This window comes from Centruroides sculpturatus, unplaced genomic scaffold (genome assembly GCF_000671375.1).
Source record: "Centruroides sculpturatus isolate CEXI.00-Female unplaced genomic scaffold, Cexi_2.0 scaffold134, whole genome shotgun sequence".
Classification (NCBI taxonomy): Eukaryota; Metazoa; Arthropoda; class Arachnida; order Scorpiones; family Buthidae; genus Centruroides; species Centruroides sculpturatus.
The window spans coordinates 108044-128303 of NW_019384368.1; the positions used below are offsets into that span (position 1 = coordinate 108044).

General features: G+C 31.0%; 2 protein-coding genes across 2 annotated transcripts in view; one reads left to right on the top strand and one right to left on the bottom strand.

Moving 5' to 3' along the window:
* Positions 1 to 1004: 1004 nt before the first annotated feature.
* LOC111613074 (potential E3 ubiquitin-protein ligase ariadne-2-like) lies at positions 1005 to 18463 on the bottom strand. Its single transcript, XM_023354383.1, has 2 exons — positions 17596 to 18463; positions 1005 to 2487 (listed from the first exon to the last, which is right to left on the bottom strand). Exon 2 carries the CDS (start codon positions 2459 to 2461, stop codon positions 1031 to 1033), a length of 1431 nt encoding a protein of 476 aa, XP_023210151.1. The 5' UTR covers positions 2462 to 2487; positions 17596 to 18463; the 3' UTR covers positions 1005 to 1030.
* LOC111613056 (glycerol-3-phosphate acyltransferase 1, mitochondrial-like) overlaps positions 5100 to 20260 on the top strand; it is a 74900-nt gene continuing 59739 nt past the window's right edge. The window contains exon 1 of the mRNA XM_023354364.1: positions 5100 to 5234. The gene's annotated coding sequence lies outside the window, so the exon portion shown is untranslated. The remainder of the gene's footprint in view (positions 5235 to 20260) is intronic.

The window sequence follows — 20260 nt, forward strand, 5'->3', positions numbered from 1 at the left end:
TTAAAATACATTGGAGTAAATGATTTTGTAATTATTTAACATTCTTTGTACTTTCCTATTTGTTTTTGGCTACATTAAAGCATTTTTTGAAAATATACAGTAAGGTTCCATATTACCACCTGATTTTCTCTAAGCCTACTTTCTGACTTTTTGTGCAAAAGCCTTCAAAAACCATACTTATAGTTACACTAACGAAAAATCCAATTAGGAACATTTAGTTTAATAGTTACAAGTACTTTTTGCACAAAAAATGTGGGTGTAGTTATGATACCTTGTTTACAATTCACTAAAATGTAATTGGGGTTCCATAATACCACCTTCTCCTCTATAATTTATTAAAATCTAACTTCTTCTGTATTATAATTAACCACCTTTAAAACTTGAACTTAAAACCAAAATTTGACCGGATTTAAAGTTGGAGCCTCGGACGGCATTATGACGTCATGGATCGAGTGTTCTGGCTTTGATATAACCATGGCCACGTTAGAACCCTGCGGAAAATATAGACTAGTAAGACTACCATAAAACAGCGGCATCCACTCCTCCCCTGATTTCATCTCCTTGACACATCGTGATAAACATAACACCGGGTAGGCTAAAATAACCGAACTTTTAATATGGTTTTCATTTTAATATTTATCTTTATTACTTTTTGCCCGGGCAGCGTCGGGTATATCTTTTAGTTACTAATAAAAAGAAATAATTATGAGCTTTAATAAAAATATAAATTTCTCAAATAGAGTCATAACATATAAACATCTCAAAGCCTCATAATTATATAATACTCATAATTATATGAATATATTAAAGCCAAACGATTACCGGATTAAATCGGGCTAAATTACTCTGGTAATAGTTTGGCTTTAATATATTCATAAATTTAAAATAATAAAAACTAATTTTATTGTTTACAAATTTTCACGAAACATTTTCATTTAATTCTGAATTCGCTTAAGCTTAATTAAAAAACATTGGGTCTAAAGTAATTATATATTTATTATAGGCTTACACAAATATTCGTTTATGATATTTATACAATTAAAAAATCCTTAAGAAGAGTTGTTCTTCTCTTCTCTGCTATATCCATTTGAACTTGCAAATCTGCTTGATCTGTACTTTCAGCTCTTTCAATTTTCCACGATAAGTTTTCAATTTCAGCTTCAAGTTGGGCTTGTTGATATTCAAATAATTCCTTTCGAGGTCCTGCGCTCAAATAATATGCATACGGATAAGTATATTGAAGAGTATAACGGCAATTTGCAAGAAGGTTAGCACCATCAATTAAATATTGCCAATCAATCCAGGTTCCTTGGTTAGACATTACTTTATCGTTAATCTTATTTTTTATTTGTTGCAATGTTTGTTCTTCTAATTTTAGACTGTTCGCATGATTTTGCCAGCGCTCGTAGTAAAATAAATATTTCTTCAGAGAGTGTTTCGCTTGAGAAGAAGAATCATCAGTATCAGTATTTTCATCATATATACTACAATGATAATACTGAGTTCCGTGACATTTCCAATCATTAAGACACATCCAACAAAATTCGTATTTACAATTGTAGCATTTCATGTGGTTACATCCGCCATTTTTTTCTATGGTAACTTGACACATTGGACAGTCTTTAGTATGAGCACAAATATAATTAGCTGTTTCCGAATCGTCAGAACATTTTAATATCCAATTTTTAATCGTTTCACAATCATTTGGTGCATGGTAAGCTGTACCACATTTAAAACAAAATTGAATTTTGCAAGACGAACATATAACGCGTTTACTTTTAACTTCTGTTGCTCGGATTACAGTGGAACAGTCTGATCCTGGACAGAATCTTAATTCAGGATGACTCGAAATGCATTCGGAAAAAATAAGTTTTTTATATTTTTCTTTGAGAAGTGGACTTGTTAAAATATTGATTACGAAATCTTCTAGAACCAATATATTACATTTCTGTTGCATGCATTCTATATTTATTGAAACACCTTCCAAAATTTTAACAGTTAAATGACTGCACCAGCAATCTCTACAGAATTGATGTCCACATGCCAAGCTATTAAAATTCTTTACAGAAATAGTTCTGTAGCATACAGAACATTCGTACTCATTTTTGTTACTTAAAAGCTGAGTTTCCACTTGTGAAGATGCAAATAATGTTTTAATTCTGGCATTAGCTAATATTTGGTTAATCATACGTGGCTCAATAGAATCTTCTAATGCCCAATTATGTGTATGCAACAATATTTTCGCCATTGATGATGTTATTTGTAATTTTGTACTTACAGTGTCAATGATTGTATTTAAAAATTGTTCGGCATCTTCGATCTGTAGACATTCGTATTTAAAATATTCAGGATCGTCGTTATGCAAACGAATTTCTTCCAATTCGACATCATCAGTGTGAAAATAATCATCATAAATTTCATTATCTTCGTCTATTTCAGATACGGTTTCGATTTCTGCCATCTTAATTTTTTAGTTTTGGTTTATTTCTTCAAAATTTTAACAATCTTATTTCAATATATTATAAAATAACTATAAAAATAGACAACAATGAATAATTTTATCTGTAAATTTAATTATTACTTAATTTGAGAAGACATTTGTCAGATTTTTGAAAATAACAAAAAAATCCGTGTCGAAAAATTGAATCTTGAAATTCTAATTAAAAACATTGAAAATTTTAGAATAAATTTTTAAAATTCAGTGATTAATTTGAATCTTTTTAAAAATAAATATTAATTTTATAATTAAAAAAATTATTGTCTTGTCTTAGCAGATGATGACCTTTTTAAAACTGTTTCTGCTCTGTCGGTTTTTTTAAGCAAGTCTATTATGTATTAAGTCAGGTGGAGAGGGACGGGACACGATATATCCGGATGGACCACCCCAAAAAATTCCTGGAGTTTTTTCATCCATCCTGATCCGATCCCGGATCCCCCAGAACTGTAGGTTGCCATCTTGACCCTAGATTTAGGGTTGATTGACAAGTTTTAGGATACATTTAGAGTTTAAAAATTCTAGGAAATTTACTAGGGCTTTTTCAAATTTCTGAAGATACAGTCATTTTATTGTTTTGTTTTATTGACATACTAAAACAAAACCCTTTTAAATGAAGTACTGTAGTTTTAAAAATTACTAATAAGGATAAAGTACTGTTTAACGCTTGTTAAATGATAAACAGAGGCGTAACTTCCGAGGTGACTGGGGTAACTAAGATATCTGGGCCCCCAAAGCCCCGACATAAAGAAATATAACGAATCTAAAGTGTTATTTTTAATAACTTAATAGTGTTACTACCCCAGGTAGTAACACTATTAAGGTCATCTCTATTACCCCAGGTAATAGAGATGACCGGATGGCCGAGCGGCAGGGGCGCCGCTAGCTGTTTTAAAGCCCGTGTGCAATACCGATTATGCAACCCCCTTTTTAACTACGACTATCTACGCCGAGGTTGCCAGAAAGGCTCTTTAGTGTTGTCTCATAAGGGTGTGAAAAAAGAAAAGAAATACTTTACAGAGAAAAACTAATTTATTATTACTAAGTTATTTTTGTTTGCTTAAGTATAAAACCATATAAATATTTATCTACAAAAATATTTATTCTTTTTGCCTTTATGTTTGCGAAACCTTCTATCAATTTTTTTTTGTATCCAAGCTGTCTAAGATTTCATGTTCAATTGAAACTATAGCTAAATTACTTAGTCTTTGCTTGTGCATTGTTGATCTTAAATAGTTTTTTTTTTTTATAATTTTTAACTTTGAAAAAGACCTTTCACCAAATGCAACTGAAAACGGCAATGTAAGTAATATTCTTAGTGCTATTGCTGTGTTCGGAAATGTTGAAATTAAGTCATCAGTAAAAAGATATCGTAATAGAGTGTGTGGATCATTAGATTGGTTTTCTGGAAAATGCAACTTTAAAATATTGATTTCATTAAACAAATCAATACCGTCAATGTATGTTTCACTACTCGAATCGTCTTTAAGTTTCAGATTTAAATCCTAACCAAGTTAAAATATCATTAATTATACTTAGACCCATGTCGGAAGAATTATTAACAAAAGAATTGCAATTTGATATGCGATAGAACTGTTCGAATGCGTACAAGTACAAATTGAGAAGTAAGCTCTGTGGGGATTCCCTATTTTCGCCAGTCCTGTCAACTTCCGTCATAGAGCACGACTATGGGTACTTGGCTTTTCGGGCACCGCCGGATGGTTCAACCTGCCGACAGACGTTTCGCATTGCATCTTAATTCTGATAAATGCCAAGAGAGGCGCTGTTAAGCTATAATATAAATAAGAATATAGTAATTGCGCGCCGGTCGGATTTTTTTTCTTTATGAGAAGACATTTCTTATGCTATAAGTAGGGTGGGTATTATGACAATGACTTTGATAATTCGTGACCGATCGCTCGATTTGCCGCCCCCTGGACGTACCACCCGCGTGCGGTGCACGCCTTGCACGCCCGCTTACGGCGGACTTGCCGAGCGGTCAAGGTGGAAAGGTGGCAAGGTGGCATACTACTGCTCTGAGGAATAGAATCTGGGAACCCGGACGGGTCAAATAATCCTTAGGAATTTTTCGGGGGGGTGGTCCGTTCGGATTTGTTGAGCTCCGTCCTTCACCACCCGGCCGCTCCATTGTGGGACTGCCCGAACCCATAATGGGCTTGTAAAAACGAGGCCCTATCAGTGCCCACAGGGCGGAAAGAGTTAAAAAAACCCAGGTAATAGGTATACTATGTTGCTCGACCCCATGATATTAAGTCACCCGTCCCCAAGGATTCAATTACGCTGTAAATCTGTCGATTTAGATTTTAAAATACAAATGTATTAACGAATTTACTGTTTCTTTTTTCACGAGACGTTGATAAATTTATGATTTATTTTAAAACTTTTACAGGTATTTGACTTACTAAAATTTATTACTTTTTTTATTACTAGTATGTCGTTCATAACAATAATTAGCGATTAACCTACTGCTTAGCTAGCTTGCTTAGAACTCTGAAGAAGAGTTAATATTGCACTAAGCACAAAACTCTGTTTTTTGAACTACTAAGATGAAAACTTAGATTAGAACAGTTAGATACTAACATCTACCGACTCTGATGATGCCAAAGTACAGTTGGCAACACTAAATGCCTTGTTACAAGTAAAACGACCACGTGGTTTGTGGATAGCGATAAGAGTGTTGTCGGAAATTTAAAAATTGTCAATTATCTATCGAGTAAAGGTAACGTGTTTTGATTGAAATGTATCTATATATAGTATTATAAGAAGACTTTTTTGTTTTTGAAACTATATTTTACATGAGAATCCAGTATTCTATATATACAAGTTTGAATTTTTGGTTTCATATAAATATAAAAAAAAAATTTTAATATATAGGAAGCTTGGTACAACATGTTACTTTTAACACGATACAAAGTTTCGTTTTATTTGCCATAATTAATACAATGGTTCCTCGTACTTCGAATTTAATTTATTCTAGGAGAATGTTCGAACTCCGAATCAATTTGTCTCATTAGAAAGTGAATTAATCCATTCCCAAGACCCTAAACAATACTCATTTCGATAAACTTGAAACAAGAATTTAAGGTAAAATAACAATTAAATGTCCTGATGATAAGTTAAAACACGAAAACAATAAATAAAATACGTAAGTACAGTATATTAAACTGAAAACTGGATTAACTGATCGTACACCGTCGACTTCCACGTCGACACTACTGTTTGATCCGCTCCACGTGTACTGTACCTCTTTCACGCTTCGTGATAACTTCCTTTTTCACCTCAATCGTCGATATTACAACTTTCTCTTAGACTTTGTTGTCTACATACTCGGATGCCATGGTTAATAAGTAAAGGTTATATTGAGTTTAACAAAGCTGTCACTACTTTACATAGATGTGTGATTTAATTATAATAATTGTAAAATTTAACATTGCTAATGTGAGATTGTATTCTTTGTTTAGAAGATTATTTTAAACTTCATATTTTGTTGAGTAAAATCAAATTAAAATGTCTTCAGATAAAAAACATATCAGAGATGATATGCTTTGGGTTTTGGAAAGGATATAATGCTGTAAAATTGTAAGAAAAAAAAAATTAAATTGTAATGTGTATGGGAAAGATGCTCTTAAACTTCAAACGTGTCAAATGTGGTTTAAAAAGTATCGTTCAGGAAATTTTGAACTAAGGATACAACATGTATGGAATACCCAAAAGCTGTCGACAAATAAAAATTGCAAGAAGAAATGGTTAAAGATCAACAAATAACATTATATATATAATCAAACACATCAAAAATAAAGCAAAAAAAAAAGCACTGAAAACATACGAGCATAGTGCAAGAGCAAGAGATGACTTGGGTGCATAACAGATTGTGTTTACACTTTGAGCACCTCTTTTTTTTTTTTTTTTACAGCATGCACAGTTCAAACTCTAAGATGAATTTTGTTAAATTTAGTTTTCGAACTCTGAAGCGTTTGAAGTATGAGGTATCACTGTATTAAGAGATTGAAAATTTAAATATACTATACTTGTGAAGTTCTTGATCTCTGTTTTATTTGAATAATATGAATTTACAGGAAAAATATAATTTAAGGTATAAAGTTTATTTTATAATTTTCTACTAAATGAAAAAAATATATATATAAAATTTCATTTCTAATTTTGTTAAAAATGGGGAATTTCTGAAATAAAATTATCTTTTTATATTCAAGTAATTTGAAATAATGTAACATGATTTGTAAATTTATTGTAATTTTTAAAAATTTTTTAACATTTGAAATAAAATATTAATCTTTATATAATCAGTTTTTATTAAAGATACATTTATTTATTATTTAAGATAATTACTGGGAAAAAATTAGATCTCTTCATTTAATAGGGAGAAACAAAAGTTCTTAGTAAAAATAAATTAAAACTAAACTAAAATATATAACAAGAACGTAAAAGTACTAAAAAAATTTATATAATTGCTTTAAAAATTGAACACTTGTTTTTCTGTTTGAATATCATGTGAGAACAAATGAGCAGATTTCTATGAAACTTTACTCATGTATTCAGGATAATCCTGGAAAGCTACAGTATACTTGCAACCTTACATTATAGATAGGCTAACTGGATAACTAGGAATTACTGATTGTGCAATGCAAAGACTGAGAAATAAAAACATGTTTTGTAGAAAGATTGTTGCAGAACTTGTAGTACTTTTAATCATTTATTCACTCTTTGTTCTCTTTATGGCAATACAGTAGAGTCTCAAACTTGGCACTCGATTACCCGGCAGTCTGGATAACTCGGCCACACACTGGCAGGGCAAAAAAATCCTTAGTTAATTAATTTTCATTATAGACAGCTTTATAAAAATATAAAAGCTCTCATAAAGTATTTTTCTGAGGTCTGTCTTATCAAGTAAATTACTGTACACAGTGTATTCATTAATTTTCATTTTCATGTAGTAAAGGCTCTATGTCTTCATAAAGGACATACTTTTCCTTTGTTTAAGGGTATTTGGGCAGTTTATTCTCTGTTGTATTCTCAAGCAAACAATACATACAAGTACAGTACAATATTTTCTGAGGAAACATGCATACTTATCGTTTTTTAACCCCATTCCCGATAACCCAGCATTTTCACAAACTCGGCCACCCTTCGGTCCACATTAGGCTGAGTTTTCGAGACTCTACTACAATAGGTTTTTAAGATTGGCTTTTTTATTAGACGTGGTTGGAATTATACTTTCAGGGCAAGAGGTCCAACTTTTTTGGGACAAATGTAATAAAATTGACTTAAAATAAAAAATGATTGATTCTTATGTGAGTTTTTTTATTTTAATATCTTTAAAGAAATGGTTTATAATAAAAGAAAATTATACTTGAAATAAAATAAACTTTTTTACACAAACAAAAATCACCTTTGTAATCCTAGAAATGTATTTATTAAAATAAATACATTTCTAGGATTACAAATAAATACATTTCTACAATAAAATAAAATGTTATTAATTTTAATAAATATGTTGCTAGGATTACAAAGGTGATTTTTGTTTGTGTCAACACTTTTCCTAGTTAAATATCACCATTTTGGATATAAACTTTTTACATGTAGTGTTGGTTTTTTAGGCTTACCAGTGGCCAAATGAACAAAATTACCGAACACTGATAGATAGTTGGTTGCAGATTTTCACCTTACCAACAAGCTGGCCATGTGGAGTTTTCTTGGGTTTCTTCATGTGTAATATCTAATGAAGGGGCCAGTTTTCCATAAAAGTCCTCACAGGAAGCACCTCCCTTTTGTTGATTGCCCATGTATTGCATTGCCTTACACTATCAATCTAATTCAATCAAATCTTTTTTTAATGGGTCAAGCTTCCAATCAGTTACTATATGATTTTCTGATCTTAGGAAATCATATAATTGTCAAAGCATGGTTTCCTGATCTTTGACATATGGTATTGCATTTATTGGACTACAATCTGAAAAAATTGTAGACCTATAATTCCAACTGTCATTGTTCTATCTGTCTGCCCTTCCTTAATCTTTTGAATGTAGTTAGATAGAAAAGCTGAGACCAGATATACGAGGGCTATTTTTTAAATAAGGTCCGTTTGTGAATGAGAGTGAGAATGACACACGATTGCAGCAGTGTGCATGAGCATCTGCTTTCAGCATGCTTTGCGTGTGCTTAGATGCCATTTGCAGCCGTATCGTCTCTCTGTGTGCTGAACTGTAGAAGTTTATAATGTTTAAGAAAATTGAGTTGCCCACCGACTGTAAGATATGATCTGTTATTTGATTTCAGCACGAAAGATCATGGTAACTGTCTTTTGGGACTGGAAAGGGACTTTGTTATTGGATTTTATGCGAAGATGCACAACAATCAATTCTGATGTTTATTGTATGATCTTAGAAAACTCTGTTGTGCCATACAAGACAAGCAGCATGGCCTAATGTCTTCTGGTGGCAGATTTCTTTGAAGACGGAATTAAAAAGATTTTTGAGCGGTATGACAAATGTTTGAACAAAAATGAAAATTATGTAGAAAAGTAGATAAAAGTATGTAGAATGTGGGAAAAAAATATATTTTAATGATATTTACAGTATTTTTCTTCTTATTAAAAAATGGACCTTATTTAAAAAATAGCCCTCGTAAAAAGCTTAGGGGCAGGAGGCCCCAACTAACTATATACAAACTTCTGGTTTGGGTCATAAGTCAGTTTTAAAAATTTTTTGATATATTAATAAAAGCATTTTCAAAAATATTTTTTGATATATTAATATTATGATTAAGTTCTGGTCCATGTAGCATTATTAAACATCCATGCATCAACATTTTCAATTAGTAACAGATTTTGAAATTCTATGAGAATTTTTATGAAACTCATTCATATTTAGCTGGGCTCATTGGCAAAGTTTAAATATTACTTTCTTGGCTGTTATATAGTATGGTGATCTGGCAAAAAATGACCTCCCCCAGATTTTTACATTTTTGGACTTAGGACATCTTGAAATGTAAAGAAATGCAAAAAAAATTTGGGGGTAATTTCTGTATGTATGGATGTTAGTGTGTGTGGGGGGCAATGATTTTGTTTTCCCTCTTTGAAGCTTAATAACTTCTGTGTTTTTTGGCGAAAATTTCTGAAATTTTGCAGGGAGGTTTGTGTATGATGCTATTAAATTTTGGTGGTTAAAGTTCGAAGGGGTGGGGAGATAAATGGGATCGTGTATCTCCAGTAGGGTCGGAGTTAATGATGGTTTTACTTGCTATTAGCATTTACAATGTTTTATAAAATTCATGCCTACCCTCAAAATTAAGGTTTTGCATTTTATAATAGTTAAAAATATAAAAAGTTTTTAAAATAAAATATAATAACAGATAGTGCCATCAAAATTTTAAATGTTGCTGGGAAAGTTGAGCAACTCATTGCTGATTTATTTATTTATTATTTTTTTAGAATTTATTATTTTTTTATCTCGTCATACAGTAAACTTTGTCGAAGATGAACAAGAAGAATATACTATAAATTTATTCTAGTTTAGAGTAAAGTTATATTAAATTATGGAATTATTTACTTTGTTGTGGGTAAAGGGATGGATCCAGAAATTTCATTTATGGAGGTGCACTTCATGTCAACATGTTCTGTAAAATGATGTAAAATGTTTCTGTTTACACTTTCTAAAACAGTACACAAATTGTTTAAAAACAGAACAAAAAATACTCAAACTTTTAATTTCTCCACAATTGAGTGACACTCTGGCACCTGACAATTAAACACAACACTGGTTCTTTAGCAGCCACACAGCTACACACACTGGTCAGTACTGACCTGACACACCAAAGAGAAGCACACAATTTCTCCCTCTCTAGGCGGGAAAATCTTGCCCCACATTCTTAGGGATATGATTACGTTGACACACCTGACACATGTGACAATTCTGTGGACTGTACATCGAACGCTCGATAACATAAACACACCTGACACGTGTTACAATTTTGTTTAATTGTATATTGAACTTAACAATATCCTTTGTACTATAGTTCTACCATGGAAACTCTTTTTTCTACTTATGATTTTAGGGAGGTGTGTATACACCCTTGCACCCCCTGGATCTGCCCCTGTATCCAAGGAACAGCATCTTCTCTTTATCATTTCCTAAAGTGTTAAAAATTAGATGTTCCATTTCCAAACAATGCTACTATTACATTTTTTTTGGCTCTGGAGATAGATTCTCAGAAATGAAGAGTGAATCTCAGATAATGTTTCTCAATGGGTTTGGGAAGATAATTGTTTAGATGACATAGTTTTAACCCAACACTAAATGAGGATGAAGTTGACCATTATCCTATTGAGTTTTTGAACTTGCTGATTACATAGTCCCTGAACATGAAGATCTTTTAAAAGTAGGTTTTGCAGTCATGTTGCTGAGGAACAGAAGTGTTTTAAAACTGTAAATGTTTAAAAGTCACTAATCTCCTCAAAAATATAATAGATGTAACAATTCTCCTAGGATGTGGTCAAGGAGAATCAGTATTCATTCCCAGTATACCAGTAATCCCTTCAAATTTCCCTTTCAAGTTAAAATGTGTACTGTACAGTTTCAAAATGCCTTATGTTTTGCAATGACTTATAAATACAATAAAACCTTGTTAGCTTTGAAGTCAAGATCTTGATTTTTTTCAAATTTTTCTATGGTCCTAAATTTCATGTTATATTCAAGAATATGTTCACAGAATGATTACAAGCCTGTTTACAGTTTATGGCACTATTGAGTGTATTTTTAAGACACCCCCAATATCTATTGTGGCCTATTTGGAACTAGAAATCTTACAAAAATATAAGCTTGAAGTGATTTAATTTGTTTCCAAGAAATTTTCACTATTTTATTTAAAATAATGAATAATTTTCTCTAATTTGTTATATTTAAGCATAACTTAAAATTAAATAAAATTTATTAGAGATAAAAATTGTGGAATACCTAACCACCGGGAATCCAAACAGGTTTCTTTTTGGGTGGTCGTGAGATTTGAGGTTATCATTTTGTTCGTGTCAGTCGAACGAGAAGAACATGACCAGAGTCCAGTCCGGATCATTATAATCACTCAACTTGTAGTTCTTTGTGAGAGATCTGTAATCAAATAATTCTCATTTAAGAGAATTATTTGATTAGAGATCTAAACGCAACAAAAGATCCTAACATATTCAAAGCATCATCCATTGGCATAAATGCAACTTTAGTGATCTTACAATTTTTGAAGAACAGAAAATTCCTCTTTTCCCAATTGTCTTTAATTTATCAGTCACAAAGTTTTTGATGATGAAAACATCCACAAATTGTCCATCAATTTGTGGATGTTTCCATCATCCAAAAAGTTTTAACTTGGGAATAGAAAATAGTCTGGAGAGTACTAATCTGGTAAGGGGGTAATAAGAAGTAGGGATTCGTTTTCGTATCAAAAGTTGATGCATGCTTGCAGCTTTATAAAATGGTATGTTATTATCCAACAGAAAAAATCTTGGGAATGAATGCCAAAGAATGTTGAATGTTTGGGTGACAATTCAATTCTACTTTATAAAACTTTGAATTCATTCTTCTTCATTCTGGTACTAATTCTTTGTGTGCTATGCCTTGTGAATAAAAAAAAAACTCCGATAAATATTGAAATATGAGACACCTTTTGAAATTTCAACTTTGGTGTAGAATATTAGACTGGTTTAAAGCCTCATTACCAATTGCTTTTTTGTACTAGTTTTAGTAGAAAGATCCACTTTAAAATAAAATTTAATTACAGTGTGCTGTTCACTTTTCAAATCCTTGACGTAGCAACAGAAACATAGTTATACATTAAAACTTCAAGGTTTTGATTAATGCCACCTTTTGGTTGGATAGGCAATAGTTGTTATTGCTTAATTAGAACATTGGGTGGTATAGTACATAAGTCTTTGGGGCAGGAGGCCCCGATTAACTATATATGAATTTCCGATGCAAACAGAAAGACGCATTATTTTAATTCAGAAATTGTCACCAAAAGGTGTTAGATAGATGACCGGCACGACCCTATTGTTAAAGGAAAAATATGATTTACAGGGAAAAACCACTATTAATTTGAGATGGAGAGCATATAGGCCTACGTTAAATTAAATAAATTAAAAATTGCAGCCTGGAATCGATATGACTATGTTAGAAGTTCTGTCTTATAAGTATACTAGCAGGTGAGCTCGGCGTTGCTCGGGCAAAAAGTAACAACAAAGATTAAGATTATTAGATTATTTCTTACTTCTAACCCTTTATTGATTATAGTAACCCTTTATTATATGATAGTATTTGATTTATATTTACAAAGGTTATCTTACGTAAGGGTTTATCACACCGAGTGCCCAATCTAACACATTTTAAAAATTCTTTAAATTGTGTACAGTAGAGGAATAAAGAATTTTTCTTGTGATAAATCCTTATGTAAGATAACTTTTGTAGTTATATAAATCAAATTCTATAATATAACAAACAATGAAACTAAAACATATAAAGAGTTTGGTTATTTCAGCCTATCATTGTCATATTTATCGCGATACTAGGATGATACGAAATGGCACAGTTTTGTTGGTCAAGTAGACACCAATTAAAAATGAGATATTTAAAATATCATATTTGTCCTAATCTTAACTCTAAGAAACTGTATTATTCACAGCCGAATATCAAACGGTAATCTGCCAACGAATCAAATTTCGGGAAAAACGTACCAAATATTTAAACTCGGCACCCTCGAAAACCACCTAAAACATATTTTGTGCTGGCCTGTAACCTAGTATTATGTAATTTTCCTATTCGAATGTCACCATACCGCTGGTCCAATAGAAAGAAGGGGCTGTTGCGGAAGGGGGTCGAAGTAATTCGACCAATTAGTAGTTGTTCACCTCCTCCCAAACAGAGGATGGTCAACGACTACCACTTAATACTGGTGTGTATTAATATTTGAAAAACGATCCGTGCTGGATAGGTTGTGATGGCCCGCATGTGATCGAAGTTGCTAACCTTAACGTCGAAAGACTTGATATAAAATTTGTTTAAATAAAAAAAAAGTATTGTAAAAATGCGAGAGTATTGCTTTTATATGATAATAAAGTGTTTATATTTTTGCAACAGATTGTTTAAACTACGTGGAAAGTATGTTCTCGTAAATATTGCGTTTATAGAAAAATTATTGGGCTGCAATTTAAAAAAATTGTAGACCTTTAAATTCTGACTGACTGTTATCTGTCCTTCCTTAATCTCGAGAAAGAAGTTAGATAGATGAAAGTCAAGACCAGATGTGAAAATCTTAGGGGCAGAAGGCCCAGATTAACTATATACAAACTTCTGATTTAGAACGGAAGTCACGTTACTTCGATTCAGAATTTTTCCCCTAATGGAGTTAGATTAAAGACCGACACTACTCTGTTGCTAACAGGAAAAGTATGATGTACAGGGGCAAGAATCCAGTAAAAGAATTGAGAACATTCTGACGAAAAGTCGCAGTCCGGTATTGTGACGATGTGACAATAAATAATCGCTCTTTAAAATTAGTTTGGCTTATTTGGTTACGGCAACACGATACGTGAGCGATTTGACGAGGGGGATGCATTCCGGGAAGACTTTTATTGGACCCTATTTAGGTGTTACTAACGTGAAGAAAATATGGAAAACTCCACGTGGCCAGCCCGTTGGGTATGCCCGAACCCACGACTAACTAACTACCAGTGTTCCGTGGTTTTATGTAGTCTGCTACTGGAGGGAACTTATTAGAATTAAGAAAGTGCAGTTCAGAAATGAAAAAACCCGAGTCGTTAGATGTGGAAGATTAAATACATATACTTACTACAGTATAGACCAGTGTTTCTAAAGCTCTAAGGAATTATGGCAGCCTTCAAGGTAATATGGCCCCCTTTACTTCAAAATTCCGATGCCGAGGGCCAAGACTAACGCCAAATTCGTACTGCATTGAATAGACTAGTAGCATAATGTTATTTGTTTAATTATTATACGATATAACGAATAAAATATCTAATTATTCTTAATATAATGTTTTACTGTATCGCCCAGAAAATTGTTTTTCGCCCCCAAAATATAAATTGTTACAAATCGCCCCCTCAACATGGAAAAACGCCCACATGGGGGCGATATCGCCCCCGTTGAGAAACACTGGTATAGACTTTTCAGAGGATAATACTTTTGATTCCACACAGACAAGTGCTATGTGCTACAAGTCGCTGTTCGACAATGATATAGCGCTTCTATTTTGCGCTATATCATTGCCATAGTAATTAAGTGAATATTATATATATTTTTTAAAAAATTATATCCTTTCATGTACAAACAATATTTAGTTTATTATTTTGTTAAATTTTTGGCAATAGATGACGCTACGTGTACACCAGCAAATCGAATTTAGATAGAAATTAATTGATTTACAGAAATTCAATAGATATTTCGGGGTGTGATTACGACATTATCCAAATTAGAAGTATGTAAACGTAATTGCCGAATTTCGTAGCAATTGGTAGGACGGCCTAGGAGTGTATAGTGAACAAACAAACATCCCCATTTATATAGATTAAAATTTCGCAGTATTGCATGTAATAAATTTGAATTTCTTATTTATTGTAGTTTACAAATAAATTTACGTGTTAAAATTCCCAAATAATAAACATATTTTGCTTATTTTAAACTTTTTTATTAATATCTAACTAGTTGACATGCAAAGAAATGACATTATAATTAGGAATATTCATGGTATGACTCAAGACGCAAAGAAGAAATGAGTGAATGGACAAATACAATGTTTATATTCTACTTATTGCTTGTCAGATCATATGGATGTTAAAAAAATAATGATTCAGTATTTTTTTTCTTTCTGTTGCTGTTGTAACATTACTAAATAATATACTTTACCAAATAGGTGCATGGTGTGTGTCTATTAGTGTTTCTCAACCTTGTTTAGTTTGCATTATTTTTTCTGAAAATTTTTAGAAAATAACTGAAATTGTTTTAAAATTTCAGTTATCTGAGAGAGAGTTCTAAGTATATCTTGTTGTTTAAAAAAAGTGATAAAAAGCAAACTTATACTCAAACTTATGTATAATTATTTTTTAAGTTTTAGAAATACTAGTAATAGTAAAAAAATTTCCGAATTGTGTGTAATTCAGAATTTTCTATTATAACAATAGAACAATTGTATATAACAATTACTTGCGTATATGTATTGTGTGCATGTGTAGCAGGTATTATACAAATACAGTCAACCCCCACTTTCTGTTCCAAGATTGGCGTAAAACGGGCGTAAATCGAAAAGTCATTAAAATTGCATTTGAAAATACTGTATATAGCATATTGTTTCGGAAAATAAACCACAACTCATTAATTAAATACACTGCTAAAAATTCTCCGTATTCAAATTGTATTAAAGTTAATACACGGTAAAACTATAAGAAAATTATGCATTTTTTTTTTTAAGTACGTCCTTATGCTCGTTGAAATGACAAATTTTTGTGGATCTATAAGTGGAATTATTTCTGAAAGTCGATTTCATATATATTGATTTTTAGGTCATTTGTATCTCAAATTATCGATGTAGTTCTGAATATTTAGCATTGAAACTGTTTTTATTGTTTTATAAATTGATCTCACTGTACACTTTCCTATCTTCCTTACCCCTTCTTCACCTCTTCACTCTCTCCTTACCTCTTACTTCTCTTCAAAGGCTAAGCCAATGGTACGGCCTTCTAAACTTTACAGGAAAGGAATATGAATGTTTTATAAATTGTTTTCATTATCGTTACTAAAGTACGTATATCGAAGACTATTCATACAAATATCTAATCGGCTACATAAATTTTATAGTAGATGTGTATACTTCTACTTCAGTCTTTGTTTATGCAGCTGCACCATTTGACTCCAATGAAATTTTTTGAGGGACATTCTCTAAAATTATTGGCGTACGTAGTTCTAATTCAAATATTGATGTATTAATTTTATTACATCAATAATTTTGATAGGATAAAATCAAATTGCTTTTCCCCTACGGACATGAATTTAAAACAAGACATTTACGTGTTATTAAAATATGTGTAAATACTATTATAATTTTTGAATTTTTATCTTTAACATAACTTTAATCCTAAAATAGAAATTTTTTAACGTTTATGGTTTGTAAATTAGTTTTATTTTCAGATAATTTACTTTTTTTTAATATAAATTTCTCATTAAAAATTCTTAAATAATTAGTTTAATAACAAATTCAACGATAACATTGAATTTGTTCATAAATATATTACTTAAATTAATTTTTAATGAAATGAGTTTGGTGTTGTTATGAGTTAATCATTTTCTGCCTTGTGTAATTACTTAAATTTTTACAGATCAATTTATAAGAGTACAAAATGAATAATTTTGCACTCTTGCTATATCATTTTCGTTCTTTATTCTAGAAAATATTAACTTGAAAGCATCGAAAAACTGACAATTATCATAAAAAAATTAAAAAATTACAGAAATGAATAAAATTAATTTTTTATTAATCTTATCTTCAAGAATAGATTGTTGCAGTATTCTAAGATTTTTCTTGTTAAAATTACTATTATTTTTATATTCAACCTTAGCCATTGTTTTTGTTTCTACGTTTTTCATTTATTAAAATGTATTTTATTAATAAAAAGTAGTTTTAAAGATTTTATTTTTGTTAGTAAAAATAACATTAATTTATACGAATAACAACTACTACGGGCCTCTTAAGTTTTCTCGAGCCCGGGGAAAATCCCCAGCTCTCCCCTCTGATGCCGAGCTAGCATTGTTGTTTCGTTAACAGAAAGCGTACACTTTAAGCAAGTAACCATTACCCATTAGTTATTTCTACACGAAACTCTGAGCCCCTTTTATTAGGATTACCCTATATTTAATGATATCGATTTATTTGTATTATATTAAATTGCGTTCCAAAGTGAACATATAAAAGTATTTGAAATAAACAGATAAATTTTAAATTTTGAATGATTTTTATCTAATTTAATTCTTTTTAATTTTTTAACGAGTAAAAATAAAACGCTTAATTAGTACCTTTTCGTCCATTCGATTCTCCAAGAAGGAAGACCTTGAAAACAGTTCAATGTAGAAATTTAAAAGTTTTAGAATAATTCGAAATCCAATGCAATCTCTTCTACCAAGTTTGAACCGTATTAAAATTTATAACATTGTATGAATGTGAAAACGAAATAAAATTGGAAATAAATTTATACATTTTGTAATATTAAAATGTTTTTGAATCCTATTTAAATTCGAAAAGAAATTCTTATCTCATGCCACGTGCCACATAATGTTTCAAAAGATACTTCGTAGCGCATGTCCTTGATAACATTGCATCTACGCATATTTAGAATTTCATACAATAGACATTGCGTAGACAGACTTAAAACTGATAGCCAAGAATTCGACCTGTGATACTTTGGGGAGTTGACTATTGATTGAACCCTGATTTCAGTTATACCATAGTCCAATATTTTAACTTCTTTTTAGTGGAAGGCTCGGAGAGAGGCCATATACATGCGTGCGTGACACCTTCCTTTGCAATTCTAATGTATGAGACATCAAGAAAAGATGTCTTTAACGTTAAGTTTAAAATATTTTTTTTCAATAGTTGCCTTTATTTTGATCTTTAATGAATTTTATTACGGTGAGGATTATCAAATGCATAGAAGATGGTGTTAATATTGTTTGAGAAGTGGAAGATTTAAGAAATTAAACGTATTCTTTGCTACAAAAGGAATTAATGATTTATGAATATTCATTAAATCAAAAAGAAGTTAATGGGAAAAGAAAAGTGAGAGTTCACCTGTGATTTATGAAAGGTGAATGATTTTGTTTTCGTAAATTCGATTTTCGCATAGCAACTGTGGTTTTAGAAATGGCCATCTTTTAACACATTCAAAATTATTGTGACATGATAGCAATAGCATATTTCTAAAGACATTACAAATTCTGAATATCATCTCTTGCTGTTGTGAGTATTTAATATAATAATTGACTTAGAAACAAATTATGCAGATTGCTGTTTTAGGTATAGTGTTTACACTGTTCATAGTTTTAAATGATACTGTTCTTATTATAAAGAAGAAATTAGTTTTGTAATTGATGTAAGTTATCAGCGATTTTTAGATTAATTTCAATTGTACACTTACGTGGTTCCTACAGACACACAATAGTAAGTATTTGGGTTTTTTATTTGCTGGTGAAAAAACACGTATAATTTTATACCAAAAAGCATAAATGGGATAGACAGAGATAGTCAAGAAAACAATTCAACGAAAAGTAAAAATTGCAATTTTGTAATTATACGGATTAATTTTAAATTAATGTTTGAATTTCGAATGTTCTTCTAATTTTAGACAATATTCACAATGTCGTCTTTGAAATTGTGAATTTTAATAACTTTTATGAAGTACAAAAATAACTTTTTTCTTTTCCATAGATAAGACAACTGTTTTTTCTTATCCATGTTTTGAAAATAGATAGAGCAATTACTGCATTGTTATTTCCATTTTTTACCACTATATTTGCATAATTTTACGTCCTGTTTTACATGGTGAAGAATAATTCATTTCCTAGAAAGATAATGAATACTGTATCTATCTCCTGTTTATCATTATTCAGATTACGTTTCAATTTTCTAATTTTTGGTCAGAGAAAAGTAAATATTCTAAGTTTTTGTTACAGTCAACATGTGTTGTATCCAGTGGCGTAGCGTAGTGGGGGCGGCAGGGGAGGCCTGCCCCGGGCGGCACTTTTTAGGGGGCGGCAAAATTTCACAATAAATAATAATAATAATATCTTGTAAAAATTTGAACCATTTCATTTCATATTTTTGTCGCATCTACGATTCGGACTGATTGAAATGAATTTTTAATTACTTATTCTGTGAAGAAACAGAATTTTAGTCTTTTAAGTTGAGATACCTAAATAAGGGAGCGGCGAAATTTTCCTCCGCCCCGGGCGGCTGACACCCTCGCTACGCCACTGGTTGTATCTAATGAAATAACCGTTATTATTTTTCTTGCAAATTTTTTTTACGTTCCTAATAAATGAAAAATATTAATTCCAGGCGTAATAACTCATAATATAAATACAAAACTTGAAATTGCAATCTATTTCATTGCTGAAGGCATACTTGGATGAAATATTCTGATTTTTTGGCAAGGAGTTGGAATGATGATTCAAAGAGGCTAGTAGTAATGAATTAAAATATGAAATTTCTGGTAGAGCTTATTAACACAATAAATTTGAATAAAGTTGTTTATCTATATTTAGTCATATCAATAATTGGGCAAAAAGTTTTTATAAAAAGCTGACAGATTTGCGGGACCTTGCTAGCACTGGAACAAGAGGAGGTTAGGGGATCATTTAAGGAGATACCATTAGGAAGTCCAATAATTTTAAATTATACTATAAAATTTAAATACTGTAGTAACAAAAGCTTAGGAGCAATTTTGTTGAACTATGCTAAATATATAGAGATTTTTAAGTGTAAAATACGCTAAGACACATTAGTTCAAACTTAAAATTGTGTGTGGCGTTATCTGTTATGAGATTTTATTTAAAAAAATAATTTTTATATTATAAAAAGACAACATGCTTAATTTTGAGGGTAGAGACGAGTTTTTAAAAAATTGTAAATGCTAATAACGAGTAAAATCGTCATTAAATCTAACCCTGTTGTATATTATAAAAA

Excerpts from the sequence above, each read along its gene's own strand:
- LOC111613074 (XM_023354383.1), bottom strand. The coding sequence starts at position 2,461 with ATGGCAGAAATCGAAACCGTATCTGAAATAGACGAAGATAATGAAATT.